The following is a 17,923-nucleotide window of genomic DNA, read 5'->3' on the forward strand; positions in this document are numbered from 1 at the left end:
TGAATACTTGGGATTCTTTATATTTTTAGAGGAACAGAAGAGGGAAGTTCAGAAGTGTTATCCCTTTATAATTGACAAAAATGTAAAATAGCAAATTACCTAAGAGTGCATGTACAATGCTAAAACACTTTCTGAAATATGGAAGCATTACTCAAGTACTGGACAGTCTTGGAATTCATACTCAGTTGTGCGTTGTTAAACGTAAAATAACAGATGACATATGTTCATTAGCTGTTGAGAAATGGAGATTTGAAACACGTTTATTTCACTACAATAAAAAGAGAAAATACTAGAAATACTCAGCTGCCCTGGTAGTGTTGATGGAGAGAGAAAGAACATTTAATATTTCCAGTTGTGACTTTTCATTAGAATGGTCGTCATAAGTTTTGTTTTAAAGTTCTATTGAAGGGCTTTTGAGGTGTTCATGATGTAGTGATTCACTCATTCTGTGTAAGACAAATGAGTGCCTGTGATCACTGAGTTTGTGAAATCTGGAAGAACTTGATAAATTTAGAGTGAAGTTATCAACACAATGCTAATTGTGTTGAAGACAAGTGAAACAGGTTACAAAAATGAAAGCTCCAGATTTAGTGCCAAAACGGTTTGAAGAATGAGAAACAAATTACGATGGTCATAAACAGAGATGTGATAGAATGCTTATAGTCATTGTTTGAAAGTGCATGATGCTACACCATCTTGAAAGATTTGAATTTGCCCAATGATTCAGAAAATTAAAGATCCAAACTCCAAAAATCTATCATGTGGGCAATAAAATTGCCACCAGAAAACCTTGCTGAAAACCTTACCAATGATGAGAATTTTTAAGTAATGAATTTAACTTAAATTCAATAGTGTTATAATGTTCTGATACAGGCAATAGAGCAGTAGTTACAAGTGAGAGCAGGTCACAAGAAGAGAACATAGATCAGCAATAGGAAACATCATAGAGCTGGCACGGGTTTAAGGGTATTGAGAAATAGAACAAATAACAATACGGTGCAGGAACAGGCCCTTCAGCCCTCCTGCGCTGCCACATTTTGCCCTTCCATACTAAAACTGTCTTCACTTACAGGATCCGTTTCCTTCATTCCCTCCTATTCATGTATTCATCCAGGTGCTTCTTGATTGCTGCTATTGTGTCTGCTTCCACCACCTCCTCTGGCAATGCGTTCCAAACACCCTTTGTGTGCAAAATGTACCTCGCACGTTTCTTTTACACATTACCCTTCGCACTTTGAACCCGTGTCCCCTAGTAATTGACCCCTCCACCTTGGGGGAAAAAGCCTCATACTTTCCACTCTATCCGTGCTGTTCACAATCTTTTAAACATGTATTGGGTCTCAATCATAGTCTAAAGTACAGAGGATTAAACAAATATGATTTCAATGTTACAATCCCCACAGAACCCAAAGCATAAAAGAACCAACCCACCATTTGACCCAAATGAAAAACACAAAGGACAAGATTCATGATTTAAAACTTATTTTAACAATCAAACCAAAATAAACATGAATTAATTGTTATATTATGTTCTGTCAAAACTACAAATTACACCTTAAACAGCTGACACAACGAACAGAGATCTTACAGATTTCTCAGGTTAGTCCCTTCAACCTGTATAGCGTTCATCCCAGCCATGAAGACCCCATAAAACTCTGCTCTTTCCAGGTAAAGTTTCAGTTCTTTCTTTTATGCAGGAATTAAGCCCCAAGCCCCAAGCCCTATGCAGTAATAGGTTCACCATACCAAGAGTATATTGTCCAGCATAATTGTTAGCACTGCTGCCTCACAGCACCATGGACCCAGGATTAGATTCAAGCCTCTGGTGACTGTCTGTGTGGAGTTTGCACGTTCTCCCCGTGTCTGCATGGGTTTCCTCAGGGTGCTCGTTTCCTCCCACATACCAAAGATGCGCAGGTTGATGGATTGGCCACGCTAAATTGTGTAGGGATTTGCTGGCTGGTGAATTAGCCATGAGAAATGCAGGGTTATAGGCTGAGGTGTTGGGGGTGGGGTGTCGTCTGGGTGGGATGCTCTTTGGGGGGTCACTGTGGACTTGATGGGCCGAATGGCCTGTTTCTGCACTGTAGGGATTGTTGGATCAAAAACAACACCTTTCCCAATATTTCTTAGCTCTGCTCCTGGAGGCAACCTTTTCGCTTTCTTTCTCCAGCTATGTTACAACTTTCCACTTTAGCTGCCTTGCACTTGCAGCAGCTGCACTGCCAGTAAACTACTGTTCATCTGTTGAAAAAAAGTGCTCTCCTTATTGTGATCAATGAGTGAAATTTGATTTTTTAACCTGGAATCTTTCCCAAACAGCTTCTGTTTGCCTAGCAACCAAAGCCACAGAATTTCTCTAAAGTCTGATGCCACAGCCAGAAATTTCAATTTACAACCCTTTCCTAGAAACATGGACACTTGGGGTCAGATTTCCCTTATTAGTTACAGTTTGCAGAGGTAGGAGAAATGCCAGCTTTGCAAATTCGACATTTAAAAATAGCTACCTGCATTTCCCACTTTTGGTCTACCTCAGGGAATAGTGGACTGAATTGGAAGTCAGGTAGGGCAACCTGGGAAGAGCAGAGGAGGCTGAGGTTCCTGAGGTAGAAAGCATTTCAGTGCTCTCTACACTACGTTCAAATGTTAAAAAATAAAGATTAAAACATAAAAGAAATCCCTTATACTCTTACCTCCTCATTCTCCACACCTCATCCTTGCCCAGTTGCACTTCCTAAGCCACGAACCATCACTTTAAATATTCACTGTCTTGAACACCCATACACAGTGACAGTATTGTGTACTACCTACAAGATGCACTGCAGTAACTTATCAAGCACATTCCAAATACACGACCATCTAGAAGGATAAGAGCAACAAATCCAAGGAACTATGTCATTCCTAAGTGTTGCCTAGCCAAAATCCTGGAACTGTCTCCTAACAGCACTTTGGGTGTACATACATCCCACAGAGTGCAGTGGTTCCGTAACGGAGCTCACTGACACTTTCTCCAGGGCGGTTTTGGCCTAGCCATCAGTGCTCACATTCCATGAACGAATGAAAAGTAAATGAGTTTATGCACAAGCAAGGCTACTTGTCACAATTCCAAAGAGTGTCTTACCTTTCCCAAAGCTGCTTTATTTCCACCAAAGGCACTTTACAACTCTCATAGGTGGTCAAGACCTTTTCTGTCAAAGGGGTACCCTGGCTATCCAAACAAAAACTCCTGCTATCCACGACAGGAGATGTGGCCTTACCTGGCTTAATTTCACTTTGAGGTCACACATTCCAGGTATTCCAAAATCATTTAAATGACCAACTGCCTCCAGGAGCCATGCATGCGCAAATAGTAGACCAACACTAGTCCTGCAATCTTGAAGATGAACAGGTTTGGCAGTTGGAATTCCCGACTTTGTCCTGCATTTCCACCACAGTGGGCAGGCTTCATGTCATGGTGAAAACCAGGGCTTTGACTTATGTTTCAGTTAGGGACTGACCTGACTGTAGGCAACAGATTTACCCGAGGAGGATAGTTGAGGAAGGTAACCTCATAACCTTTATAAAGTACTTGGATGAACAATTGAAGTGACATAACATTCAAAGCTATGGGCCCGGTGTGGGAGAGTGAGACTAGCGACGTGCATTTTTGGCAGAACAGACTGGATGTGCTGAAGGGCCTCTTCTATACTGTATGATGCTATTTCTATTAAAACCTGTTTTTAAAAAAAGTATTTACCCAAAGTAAAATGAACTATATTCATTTCAGAAGATTAAGAAAAACAAAGTTGGCCAGAAGTTATTGATTTTAAAAAACTGCAATAAACAAATATGTAGTGTCATTTCATTAGTGAAGCCTGGTCTGAAATTATTAATGAAGTTTCTATCCCAACAAAGAAATTGGAAAATGCCTGCAGCAACAGATCGAGCTCAAACAATGCAAGTTATTTGTGGTTTGTAAATGACCTTTTTTGCAGGACTGTTTTTATTCTTAGTATTGAAAACAAAACTAGGTTTGCAGTCGTGACCTGAGATTTTATTTGCATTGTCTTTTTCTTTCTCAGCGGGGACGGAATGAAGGACTTAGCAGTGGAACACTGTCAAAATCCTCATCGTCAGGAATGCAGAGCTGTGGGGAAGAGGAAGGTGAAGAGGGGGCAGACGCAGTGCCACTTCCTCCTCCAATGGCAATTCAACAACACAGTCTTCTCCAGCCTGACTCACAGGATGATAAGGTAAGATATCACCATCACATCCTCCATATGTAACAAATGAAAGATAAGTAGAAACAGTTCTAAGGTAATATTTGTCAGACATTACTTTTTTTATAAAAAAGCCAAGCTTGTAAATGTAATTGTTGATTTCTAAAAATTTTCCTAATGTTTATTTTCTTGTAAAACAATTAGTGAAGTAAGTTAGATTCCTGATGTATTAACTTTAACAATGCAGGTAAGATCAGTAAAGAAACAGTTTTGTTTTCTTTTGCCTCTGTAAAAAAAAAATGGAAATCTGGTTTGTATTAGGATAAATTTCCCTTTAATATTATAATTGTCAAATTTTTGACCATATAATGCATGTATAAATGGCGACTACTCAGTGTTAAGACTGATGTTATACAATGAAAGATAAATTGTTTTCATTGTATTTAAAATTGACATCTACATCAGTAGCTTTGACATACATTGCTAGATGTTTCCTAACTAGTTATCCTAGTCTGTTTATTGCTTCTCAGGGATTTTTGATTACTGAATAATAATTATTATGTAGAGTATCACATGTAGTTTGTTCTCTATGTGAAATGATAACTTATATGCTATAACTAATTTACTTTGTTTTCTCTTGTTAAATGTCTTCTTGTCACAGCATTACGTTGATTTATGTTCTGTCTCTGTATTTTCTCGGTTTCCTTATCTTTCTATTTAATTCATTATACTACCCCAGTCTTAGTCCTTCTGTTATTTAATTGCTTTTGTTGTTTCTACACCATATTGGACAAAATTTGTGTGAAGCTTGCTTTGTTGCAAGGTTCAACTTAACCATGTCAGTCTTTTTTCTCAACCTCCTGTGTCACAAATATCTTCCCTTTTCTATTAGAAGTCAGTATGTGGAAATCTAGTCTTTTGTGCACTTATTGGTACATGAAACCCATAAAGGACATGTACTTGTATTTTATTCTGATTGGCTAACTGTCCCTACCCAAAATTCCTTATTGTTGGTTCCCACAATATTGTATCAACTGCATGCAATCCATACAACTAGACATAAGTTGACGTCAGATTGCTTTTGAGGCCAGAGATCTCCTAAATTCCTGCAGCCCTGGTTTGGAAACAAATCCATGCATCCGAATATACTTAGAGGATACCTCAGAAATGGTGAGACTTGACCCCTTTAAAAAAAGTAAAACTCAGTAAATGTATTCTAGAAATGCCTGGATACTCTGCATAAATGATTATATATTGTATTTTTGTAGTGCTGTTAATTTTTGCTATCAACACTGGAGTTCCCAGAAAGTCACATTATTCTGTCAATGAGCATTCTTCACATCTTCTTTCTCAGACATCGTCTCGTTTATCAGTCCGCCCTACAAGCTCAGAGACACCCAGCGCAGCAGAGCTTGTTAGTGCTATTGAAGAACTTGTGAAAAGTAAAATGGTAAGAGATATGTCATAGAGATGTGCAGCGCAGAGAAAGGCCTTTTTGTCCGTTGTGTATCCCACTCCGGTGAAAAACAACTGCCTGACAGTTCTCATCCCATTTTCCAGCAGTTGGCTCATATCCTTGTATGTATTGACATTGCAAGTACACATCTAAATACACATTAAATGTGATGAGGGTCATGGACCCCAACAAAAATCAACATGATAATTGATTGTCACTGTTAAAACTCAGACTCTTGTTTCGACTCAGTGAGGTAGCACATTGGAAATTGAGCCCACTATTCCCAGACTCATCACATAAGTTAAAGATGTTACAAAATAAGCTAAGTTCCCCAATTTATCTTTCAGACCCAAGTTTATTGAAAGCAAGAATTACTGTTTATTATAAGTAATTAGATTCTAGCTACAGGTAAACAGTTATAAAACTTTGGCATACAACATTACAAATTAAAACTCTAATCCCCTTGGAAATTCCCATTACAGATGCACAGATAGACGTACAGACAAGGTAAAATAGATAATGGATAGAGGGGAAAAGTTATTAAGATAATTCAGTAGTCTTTATTCCCAGGCTCTTTTGCTGAGATGATTCTTCTGCTAGTCAGCAAGTTGCTTCAGTCGTCTTTCTCCAAACGCTTCCATTGGTTGCTAAGAGCCACAAGGTGGCCACTTCACTCATAAAAAATGTCTCTGACTTATCAGTTAAAAGTTACGGTTTGCAACACCTATGACAGGAAAGAAAAACTGGTTTCCTTCAGGTTTACAGTGAGTTTTGACTGCAGGCAATAGCAAGACTGCTCCTGAGTTGATGAGAACTGAACACCCCTTCTCTGTAATTTGTTCCCAATTCCAAGCACTTCAGTTACCTGAGAACCAATCACACAGTTGTTGACAGGCAAAAAGTCTTGGTCATTGATAATTGGTCACTCACGCATATCTCAATCAACTTTCTGTTGCCAACAAAAGCTGCATCTGCACACTATCTCAGCTCCAATTTGTCTGCAACTTGAATTTCAATTACTGCTTAATAAATGATTATTTGCACAATGTCTGCCATAGGTGTCAGGTTATTTGCTCTCAAAACATACAACTGCCCTTTCAAACACTGGTTTAAAAACTTTATCATTTCAGTTCACTTTTTTTTAAATACAAAATTATAAAGATGCATTCCTTACACCCTTCAAATTCAAACACTTTGTTACCTTTCAATATTATCTTTGAACACTTAGTGCTACAATTTATATGATATTTTGTTTTGTAAATGTACAAAACGTGGTCTAAACTTTGCTATTCTACATTTATATTTAATGAGATATTTTAGTGTTTCTTAAAATGCAGATTCCTAGCTGGAAATAAAATACTTTCCAATGATTAGCAACTACTGTCTGATCCAGATTAGCCAGTTGCAAGAAAATATCCCACTGTTCTGCTCCAATAACGTCCCTCAGCTTCATCTTCTCAAGATTCTGTTATGTTGTTATGAATTTTGTATTGCTCTTATCTCCTTCCTTCATAATTCCAAGTGTGATTGCTAATTTTCATCAATTTCTTCCACATTATAAGCACTTTAATACAGTGGTTTATGGACCACAAGATGTGTTGGAAGTGACTTTTATCTTAATAATCAAGATTGTAATTAAACTTGGGTCTGAGTTATGAAGGAGTATCAAGTGTGAAATTCAACGTTATCCATTAACAAATGATTCTTTGTGGCTGAGTCAAAATACTGCATCTCCCTAGATAATAGCTTTATGGGAATACCTTCATCATAGGAGCAGGTTAAGAAGGAGGCCCGCCATATTGTGCATAAGAGTATTTGCGATGGGCGTTAAATATGTCTTTTCTGGTAGTAGCCACATTCCAAAGAACTATATTTTGCAAATTTAACATGGCGAATTCAACAATTCAGTAAATTGGTTACATGGAGACGGTAACATAGTGTATTGTCACTGGACTAATATTCAAAAGGCTACTGTTCTGGAAACATGGATAAAAATACCACTTCTGGTGGCAATTAAATGCAGGTAATAAATTTGGAATAGTCTCAGTGGTGGTGACCTTGATATTTATTGTTAATTTTTGTAAACATCCATTTGATTCAATCATGACCTTTTAAGGACAGAAATCCTCCCCCACTTCCTGACCCACTCTAACTTGCATATGATCAGCATTCCCTTCATTTTTTATTCCATTTGCACAATGCTCCAAGGCCTGTGGACAGCAGCAACTTCTAGAACCAGAAGTCAATGCTGCGATCAGTGTGCTGATGCCAGTCACCTTGCATAGAACATTGGAGTAGCTCCTTAGAGAGAATATTGCATGCAATTGTATAGTCATGTTAGTGTTGTTGATGTTTAACTGCCCTTTGCAATGGCCTAGAAAGCAACTCCGTTCAAGGGAAATTAGGGATGGACAATAAACACATTGGCCATGGTAGTGACACCAATATTCCATAAAAGAATTTTTTACAAATTGAATTAAGCTTCTTATACCTTTTTTCTTTAATTAGTGTTCCATATGTTCAGCAACTAAAAATATTCAATACCTTTTCCCTTCATCCACCCCAAAAAAAAAATACAGGCATTGGAGGATCGTCCAACATCCCTGTCTGTTGATCAAGTTGACAGCAGCAGTCCGTCTTTCAACCCATCTGATAACTCTCTGCTGTGTACTTCTTCCTCCTCTCCCATTGATGAAATGGAAGAAAGAAAATCTAGTTCCTTAAAGAGGCGTCAGTAAGTCTTTTGTGGATTTAACAATAATTTTTTTAATCTTGATGTGAGAAATGCATTTCAAGGAGATTAGTTTCAGATTATAAAACAAACAGTGATGATTTGGCAATCTCCAGTATGTTTCATTATCGATTGAAGCATAAATGAAGCATTAAACAAACCTTTGTGATACTGGCTACATTTGAAATGGTTCCAGTGACGATTCATACTAAAAAGCAATTCTTAATTTTTATCATGTTTTAATTTTATGGCCTCCGTTTAATGCTGTGTAAAACCACTAAATACTATCTACTTGCAACTTCTTAAAATATTGGTTCGGATCTTATACTTAGTGATAATCACAGTTTGCTGCTCCACGTTTGCTGCAGCATAACACAGCTCCACATTTCTGTTTGAGTTTTCCAGTCCTGGCCTCTTCAGAAATGTGGAGCACATCCTCAGTCAGGGAGTTTTCGTCAAAGTGTTGGAGCATTTGGGGTGGGTGGACAAGGCAAACCTCTTTTTATAGTACTAACTGCCTTAAGGTAAGATTAAATGTTCAGCATGAAATTAGTGAATGGTTCAAAGCTCATCTGAAATACTTCAGGATGTGGATTAGAACCAGTAATCAGATCAGTTGTGATTTTATTAAATGGCTGGAAGCTTGAGAAACTGATGGCAGGTGAGTGTGATAAGTGGGTAGGACAGCAGGTGGGTGAGGTGGCATGTGGTTAATAAGGTTTGGGGAGGAGTTGTCAGGTTGAGTGAAAAATGGTAGACAGTGCTGGGTGCTCATTAGGTTTGATTATGGAGATGACCAGGTTGGGTTGGGGTAATCAGGGAGTCAAGGATGGAGTTGAGGATTGTGTGAGAAATTGTCAGAGTGGTCAGCATTATAGTTACCCAGCAGTTAATACTAAGAATATTTCTGCCCAGCAGTTCCTGGGCAGCTATCTAGCCAAGTGCTGCAGAACTGCCCTGAATCTCTAATTCAAATTTGGAAACTTTTTCAAAGGATCCCAGGAAGAAGAGATATTGTCCATTGCGAGTTTAGAATTATGGGTAATTCCCACAGAGTCAGTGCATCAGGATTTCCCCAATGATTAAATTCACATGCATCTTGGTTGTACAACTGGCCTCCAATGATCTGGAGACCAGAAGATTGGAGCCATTATCTTAATCTAAAATTGAATGCTTTTTGCTATTACTTAATTTCTTCTCTGAAATGGTAGTGAATCTGTGGAATTCTTTCCCGCTGTAAAGGTTGGGTAATTATGTAAAATCAAGGTCGAGGCAGATTTTTAATCAGTAAGGGAATTGAGGGTTATGAGGAAAAGGCAGGCAAGTGGAATTGGGAATGATCAAATCAGGCTTGATCTCATTGGACCAAATGATCTACTTCTCATGTGTCTTAAGTACTTATTGTATATGAAGTAGATTGATATATTTGATGTGAGGTAGCAATGTTATATAATGGTTATTTTTATGATCACCTTATTTTGGTCCTCTAGTTATGTCTTACAGGAGTTGGTGGAAACTGAGCGGGATTATGTACGGGACTTAGGATGCGTGGTAGAGGTAAGTTTGCATATGATTTGTGCATTTCAACTGTTTCATATGACTGAAGAACTATGATGTCTATTCTTTAAAAGCAACAGATAGCGTAATTATAGAGCATGTCTGGCATGAGCTCCATGGTGAAAATTTCAAGTTATCAAGGAGGCAGACATGGAGTACAACATGACTAATTTACAATAGCATGATCTTGTGCGCATCAACTTAATTGAACCTACCTCCCAGGGGCTTTGTTACACAGCAGCAATGGTATTACTGCATCTGATGCAAGTTCACCTATCTATTTCTATTTGAACAGATAAAGTTTCATTTCATGCTTCTAGTAATAAACAACAGACAGGAACATCTGCCCTTTTTTAACCAATATTGCACCTCACTTTCAACTCAATCATATGCAGGCCGTTAGTTAGCTTCATCTTTGTATTAATTCGTCAACAGTGGCAAAGATGTATTGTCCCATCAGTATAAAAACAGCAGTGGTAGTCAGTGCTGGGAGTTCATCAGATTTGATTATGGAGGTGACCAGGTTGAGTCAGGGATGGTCAGGGAGTTGAGGATTGTGTGAGAGATTAGTGGGGGAGATCAGCATTGTAGTTACCCAGCAGTTAAGATTAGGAATATTTTTTGTCTGGCACTTCCTGGGTAGTTATCTAGCTAACTGCTGCAGAACTGTCTTGAGTCTCTGACTCTAACTCTGAGTTGAAGACTTTTTCAGAGGGTCCAAGGAAGGAGAAAAATTGCCCATTGGGAGTTCAAAAATTCCAGGTAATCACCAATTCAGTTTTTCAGTCGCACAGCAATGCAAATGTGAATGTCATTGTTCTTTTCCATTGCAATTGAATGCATAAGCTTGTATCTCCTTGAATCCAAAAGTTTAAAAGAACAAAGAGTGTTAATTTAGGCAATGGTTTCTCTCTTCAGGGCTACATAACAGTGATGAAAGAAGATGGTGTTCCTGATGACATGAAGGGAAAAGATAAGATTGTGTTTGGTAACATACACCAAATCTACGATTGGCATAGAGAGTATGTAGACTTACTTGTTTTCAGTTTTTGATGCTTATCATTGTGAACAAAAAAGAACTTTGTCAATATATGCTGTTGTTGGCAGAATTAAACACTTGTATATCAAACCATATGAACAAACGTGCCTCAGAACATACAAATGAGGAGGAGGAGTAGGTCACTCCACTTCAAAGACGCTGCTACCAGCATCTTTGAGGAAGAGGGTTCCAAATACATGCAACCCTCTTAGAAAAATTCTCGTAATTTTCTTTATAAAATGGACGACCCCTTATTTTTAAATAAAATTTCCAAATATCAGTCAGGTAAATCTGTGAACTTCCAACATCCCTCCTTAAATAACAAAAATAGAACAAAACGCAGTAGTCTAGATGCAATCCCATCATAAGACTTTAAGATATAGGAGCAGAATTAGGCCCATCAAGTTTGCTGTGCCATTCAATCATGACTGATATGTTTCTCAACCCCATTCTCATGCCTTCTCCCCATTACCCTTGATCCCCTTATCAATCAAGAACTTATCTATCTCTGTCTTAAATGCACTCAATGACTTGGCCTCCACAGCCTTCTGTGGAAATGAGTTCCATAGATTAAGCACCCTCTGGCTGAAGAAACATCTCCTCATCTCAGTTCTATAGGTCATCCCTTCACTGTGAGACTGTGCCCTTGGGTTCTAGCCTCTCTTACTAGTGGAAACATCTTCTCCACATCCACTCTATTCAGTTGTCTTAGTATTCTGTAAGTTTCAATCAGATCCCCCTCATCCTTCTAAACTCCTTTGAATACAGGCCCAGAGTCCTGAACTGCTCCAGTCATGACAAGCCCTTCATCCCTGGAATCATTCTTGTAAACTTTCTCTGGACCTACTGCAATGCCAGCACATCCTTCCTTAGATATGGGGCCCAAAACTGCTCTCGGTATTCCAAATGCGGACTGACAAGAGCCTATACAGCCTCAACAGTACATCTCTTCTCTTTTATTCTAGCCCTCTTGAAATGAATGCTAACTTTGCATTTGACTTCCTAACTGCCAACTGAGCCTGCATGTTAATCTTAAGAGAGTCCTGAACTAGGACACTAAGTCCCATGTGCTTCAGAATTCCGAAGCGTTTCCCCATTTAATAAATAGTCTACACAACTATTCTTCCTATTAAAGTCCATGAAAAAAGCATCGTTCAAAGTTTGAAGCAACATCTGATGCCTTGGCACAGTTTTTTTTTAATATTCACACTTTCCCACATTGTATTCCATCTGCCAATTCTTTGATACTTGCCTAACATGTTAAAGTCCTTTTGTAGGCTCTCTGCTTCCTCAATGCTACCTACCTCTCCACCTGGCCAGCCAGTGAAGGACTTCTTGTTGAGTCATTTAGCCATTTAAATCTCATATTAGTTGTAATTTAGTCATCATTGGGTCAAAATCCTGGAATTTACTCCCTAATAGCATTAAGAGTCTACATACTGCGCATGGACTGCAGTGGTTCAAGAAGGCAGCTCCCCACCACCTTCTCATGGGCAACTTTGGATGGGCAATAAATGCTGGCCCAGCCAGGATATTTAGAAAAACACCTGTGCCAAGCAATCAAATTTTGCTGTTCAGCACTTCAAACTTTGAACAGTTCTTTTTTCATAGACTTTAGCAGCAAGTCAAAGTCCTCTAGGAAGGTTTGGAATGTTTTGGATCACTTCATGTATGCCTTAATGTCCAGCTTTCCAGAACATGTAAAGTTCCTTCCATGCCTAAGGGAGCATTTGGTTAAAATTCAGATTTGGATGAAGTTTTAATCCAGAGAGGAGCTTGTCCTAGTTGTCTCTTCCAGTAACACTGTTGATAAACTTCATGCTAGAGCTATTTCTGAGCACATTGCACACCTGGAATGTTATTTCAAAGGATAACTATGCTACGCTTTAATATCATGACAACTAACATCAGCAAAATGATGCAACTAAGACCATTCAATCATGTCACATAGCACTGATTGTCACAGTAGATATCCTCAATGAAACAAACACTTACTCATTAACAACATAACTTTCCTCCATGAGTGTTAAATCTTAAAGTGGCAAGAAAAATACCTTATGGTGATTTATAGTGCTGAAGGCCCACTATGTCTTTGCCAGGCCAATACTGAAATAATCTAAAACTAATCTTAACTGTTTCACATTTCCTTTAGCCTTGTCTCTGCCCTGGTTCCTTGTGGTCAAATATTCCATATTCACACGTCTATCAAGGTCGAGAAATTTCATGTAAATTTGACCGTTCTTCATTCCTTGTAAATTTTAAAAAATCAGTTATTACTGCTGTTTAATAGAAGAACTAGTCTTTCCTCAATTATTCCATCACAAAATCTTTCTGTAAGAATGTAATTTCTGATGGTTAGTTGTAGCAGTAAGGACAACCAAGTTATGAAACTAAGAGGCACCATAATCTGCCGGAAAGTGGTTTCTCCCCACCTTATTATTAACCTGATCTAAGTGGAACATCTGTCAATCACCTTCAGAATTCCTGAAGTTTATAATTTGATTCTGTGAACTGCTTAGCCTTCTGGTACTATCATAGACCATTGCTGGCTGTCCATTCAACTGCCTCATCTTAGGTTCTGGAATTCTCTTCATGAACTGTCTGCCTAGCCACCTTTTTTGCATCCTCTTGGATGCTCGTCAAAATGCTGCTTTTACCATGCATTTGGCCACCTATTTTAACAATTCCTTCTGTGGAATTTTGTTTAGTAATCACTTCCATAAGTTGTTGAGTCATTTTACTCATTTAAAGTTGCTATCATAGATCATAGACTAATATCATAGAATTCCTACAGTGTGGAAACAGGTCCTTCGGCCCAACAAGTCCACACCAACCCTTGGAACGTCCCACCCGGACCCATCCCCCTAAGCTATATATCCCTGAACACTATGGGCAATTCAGCATGGCCAATCCACCTAACTTGCACATCTTTGGACTGTGGGAGGAAACCAGAGCACCCAGAGGAAACCCACGCAGACACAGGGAGAATGTGCAAACTCCACACAGACAGTCGCCCGAGGGTGGAATCGAACCCGGGTCCCTGGCGCTGTGAGGCAGCAGTGCTAACCACTGAGCCACTGTGCCGCCCTGCTATATTAATGTTGTTGTAGTTAAAACCTAACATGGTGCAGTATTTCCCAGAGCATCTGATTCTTTTGTCTCTTGAGAAAACTGTTCTAACCAAAAAGGATTTCCTTCATTCTGTGGTGTATACAGTCTTCAAAAGCTTCTATATTAAAATGAACTGTGCCAAAAGGGAAATAAATTGCATTTTGATATCAAAAACGTAACTACATTATGTGGGCCCAGATTTTGTAATCTGCAAATGAACATTTGCCATTCAACTTGCATTTACGCTCAAATTTTTAGTGGGCTTAAATGAGAAAGTTGTGCTAGTTAGAGAATCTTTTCAGTATGCCTCCTGCTACTGGAGATCTGGGATCTCTGTGAACAGGACAAGTAAAGCTGTATTCCTTTTACCGATCAGAAACATGCTGAACCTAAAACAGGAAATAGAAGTTAGAAATAACACAGTGTGGAGCTGGAGGAACACAGCAGGCCAGGCAGCATCAGAGGAGCAGGAAAGTTGACGTTTCGGGTCGGGATGAACACAAAGGAATAAGGAACTAACCAACAGAGACAAAAGAGGCTAAAAACCTTTTTGAATACATTTTTTAACTATTTTAAAATAAGTAAAAACTGAAGGATTGATGTTTCACACATGCAAATATACACATTCAGTGCTAATGAGATAGTAGTGGAAGTAAGTGAGATTTTGCTAGCCATTCAAAATTCACTTGCACTTAAATGGACATAAGCTAACTTTCTGACATGTTGTTTGGTGACAGTAGGAAAAGGACTACCTTTCATGGGTTTAAAAGCGGTGTTGGTGATTTACTACTACAGGAAAGTATTTTGAAAAAGCGCAGAAAATTATAAAGCAACTTATTAATTTCTGCCCTTGCTGGCAGGTTTGAAAGTGGAGTGAACTCATTAACTTCAGCAAACAAGCTTCCCACTGCCAAACTTGCTATCCCTGCCCTTGATGTGGAGGTGCCAGTGTTGGACTGGGGTGGACCAAGTCAGAAGTCACATGACACCAGGTTATAGTCCAACAGGTTTGTTTGAAATCACAAGCTGTTTGAATATAACTTGGTGTCAGAGTCATAGAGTAATACAGCATGGAAACGGGCCCTTCGGCCCAAACTGGTCCATGCTGACCATGGTGCTCACTCAGATAGCTCTAATTGCCCACATTTGGTCCATATCCTTCTAAACCCTTCTCATCCATATACCTATCCAAATGTTTTTTAAATGTTACTGTTGTACCTGCCTCAACCACATTCTCTGGCAGCCCATTCCATATACACACCACTCTCTGTGTGAAGAAGTTGCCCCTCAAGTTCTCCTTAAATCTTTCCCCTCTCACCTTAAACCTATAGTATGCACTCATCCTGTCTATGTCCCTCATGATTTTATACACCTCAATTAGGACACCCCACATTCTCGTGCATTCCAAGGAATAAAGTCCTATCCTGGCCAACCTATCCCAGTAACTCAGGCCTACTAGTCCTGGCAACTTCCTTGTAAATCTTCTTTGCACACTTTCCAGTTTAACTATGTCTTCCCTTTAACAGGATGACCAAAACTGTACACAATACTCTATGTGTGGCCTCACCAATGACTTATACAAGTCCCAACTCCTGTACTCAATGCCTCGACCAATGAAGACCAGTATGCTAAATGCCTTCTTCACCATCCTGCCCATCTGTGATGCCACTTTCAATGAACTATGTACTTGTACTTCTAGGTTCCTTTGTTCCACAACAATCCTCAAGACCTTACCATTTACTGCATAAGTCCTACCTGGTTTGACTTTCCAAAGTGGAACACCTCACGCTTACCTGTGTCATGTGACTTCTGACTTTATCCCTGCTCTCAACACAGTTTTGTCAACGGCAGAAATGGCATCAGTTAGCCAACACTATCATCACCACCAAGTCCTGCCACAAGACCATTGGCCAGTTCAGGCCCTGAAGTGTCTAACTTTAACAACCAAGTTGTAGCTGAGTGTGTTGAGCCTGAGGACCATCAGCTTAGCATGAGATATCCCTTGATTAACCAATTCAACATCCATCCAGTTGTCAGCCCTGAGCATAGCAACTACTTGGTGTCAATTCATCTGCAGTGTCCTTAGATCAACAATTAAGTGCATTACTTTTTGGGCCAGTTCCTGACACAAAATGTCTGTCTTTGTTCTCTTTTAAAACAAGCTGCTGTCAAAGTTCAGGAGCAAATTACTGCAGATGCTGGAATCTGTACTAAAAACAACAAATGCTGGAGATCACAGCGGGTCAAACAGCATCCATGGAGAGACAACAAGCTCTTGTTTCGAGTCTAGATGACTCTTCATCAGAGCTGAAGTATGGAAGGGACAGCATTTATGCTTTAGTTTGTAGGGAGGGGGTGGTGGGGGAAATGGTGGTATTGGATGTAGGGCGCTGGTGGAGAAAAGATGTTGATAGTTCAGATTAAGCGATCGGAGTGTGAGAATAGCAGAACAATAGTGTGTCTCATGCCAGGCTTAAAAGGACAGAGAGTCCCACTGGGATTGGGGGGAGGGGAGAGAGGACATGATAACCAAATGTAATAAGCTGAAAGAAAGGGAAGAAATGGTTCACAGTTTGAAGGTGTTAAACTCAAAATTAAATCCAGAAGGCTGTAAAGTGCCTAGTCCAAAAATGAGATGTTGTTCCTTCAGTTTGCACTGTGATTCACTGGAACACTGCAGCACGCTGAGGACAGACATGTGGGCATGCAAGCAGGACACTGTGTTAAAATGACCAGCTACGGAAAGGTCAGGGTCATGTTTGTGCACACCAGAGGTGTTCCGCAAAGCAGTCACCCAGTCTGCGTTTGGTTTCTCCAAGGTGGAGTAGGCCACATTAGGTGCATTGAATAGAATTCACACGATTGGAGGAGATACAGGTGAAATGCTGCTTCATCTGGAAAGACTGTATAGGCCCTTGAATGCTGAGCAGGGAAGAGGTGAAGGGGCAAGTGTTGCATGTTCTGCGGTTACATGGGAAGGTGCCATGGGTAGGGGTATGTAGGGTGTTGGTAGTTGTGGAATGGACTAGAGTGTCCCAGAGGGAACAGTCCCTGCGAAATGCAGGTGGGGGAATGGGGAGCAGATTTGTTTGGTGGTGGCGTTCTGCTAGAGTTGTCTGAAATGGCAGAGAATGATTCTTTGAATGCAGAGGCTGATAGGATGAAAAGTGAGGACAAGAGAAACCCAATCACTCTGGTGTGAATGATGGGAAGGGGCAAGGGGGGAAGCATGGGTGATAGGTCAGATGTGGTTGAGGGCCCTGTCAACCACAGTGGGTGGGAAACCATGGTCATGGAAGAAGCAAGCCATGTCAGCAACACTGTTTTGGAAGGTGACATTATCCAAACGGATGCGACGTAGGCGAAAGAACAGAGAGAATGGGATGGAGTCCTTGCAGAACGAGGGGTGTTACGAGGTGTAGTTAGGGTAGCTATGGGAGTCAATGGCTTTGTAGTGGATAGCAGTGGACAGTTTATTCCCCAAAATGGAGACAGAGAGGTCAAGGAAATTAAGGGAAGTGTCAGAATGGATGATGTGAATGTTATAGAGTGGTGGAAATTGGAGGCAAAATGAACTAAGTTTTCAAGGTCCTGGCGGGAACATGTAGTCGCACCAAAGCAGTCAAGCATTTCTTCCCTTTTTTTTAGCTCGTTACATTCTGTTATCATGGCCTCTCTCCCCTCCCCCCATCCCAGTGGGATTGTCTGTCCTTTCCAGTCTGGCAGGAGACACACCATTGTTCTGTCCTTCTTACATTCCAATCACTTAATCTGAACTATCAACATCTTTTCTCCACCTGCACCCTGTACCCACAACCCCCACCACCACC

General features: G+C 39.9%; 1 protein-coding gene across 1 annotated transcript in view; it reads left to right on the forward strand.

Moving 5' to 3' along the window:
• Positions 1 to 17,923, forward strand: part of LOC109913618 (triple functional domain protein-like) — a 263,061-nt gene that overhangs the window by 169,560 nt on the left and 75,578 nt on the right. Inside the window, exons 21-25 of the mRNA XM_048608714.1 lie at positions 4,062 to 4,232; positions 5,554 to 5,649; positions 8,235 to 8,389; positions 9,877 to 9,943; positions 10,862 to 10,965. Of these exons, the coding sequence (XP_048464671.1) occupies positions 4,062 to 4,232; positions 5,554 to 5,649; positions 8,235 to 8,389; positions 9,877 to 9,943; positions 10,862 to 10,965 (593 nt within the window). The remainder of the gene's footprint in view (positions 1 to 4,061; positions 4,233 to 5,553; positions 5,650 to 8,234; positions 8,390 to 9,876; positions 9,944 to 10,861; positions 10,966 to 17,923) is intronic.

The sequence above is a fragment of the Rhincodon typus genome, chromosome 2 (genome assembly GCF_021869965.1).
Source record: "Rhincodon typus isolate 14 chromosome 2, sRhiTyp1.1, whole genome shotgun sequence".
NCBI classification, from domain to species: Eukaryota; Metazoa; Chordata; class Chondrichthyes; order Orectolobiformes; family Rhincodontidae; genus Rhincodon; species Rhincodon typus.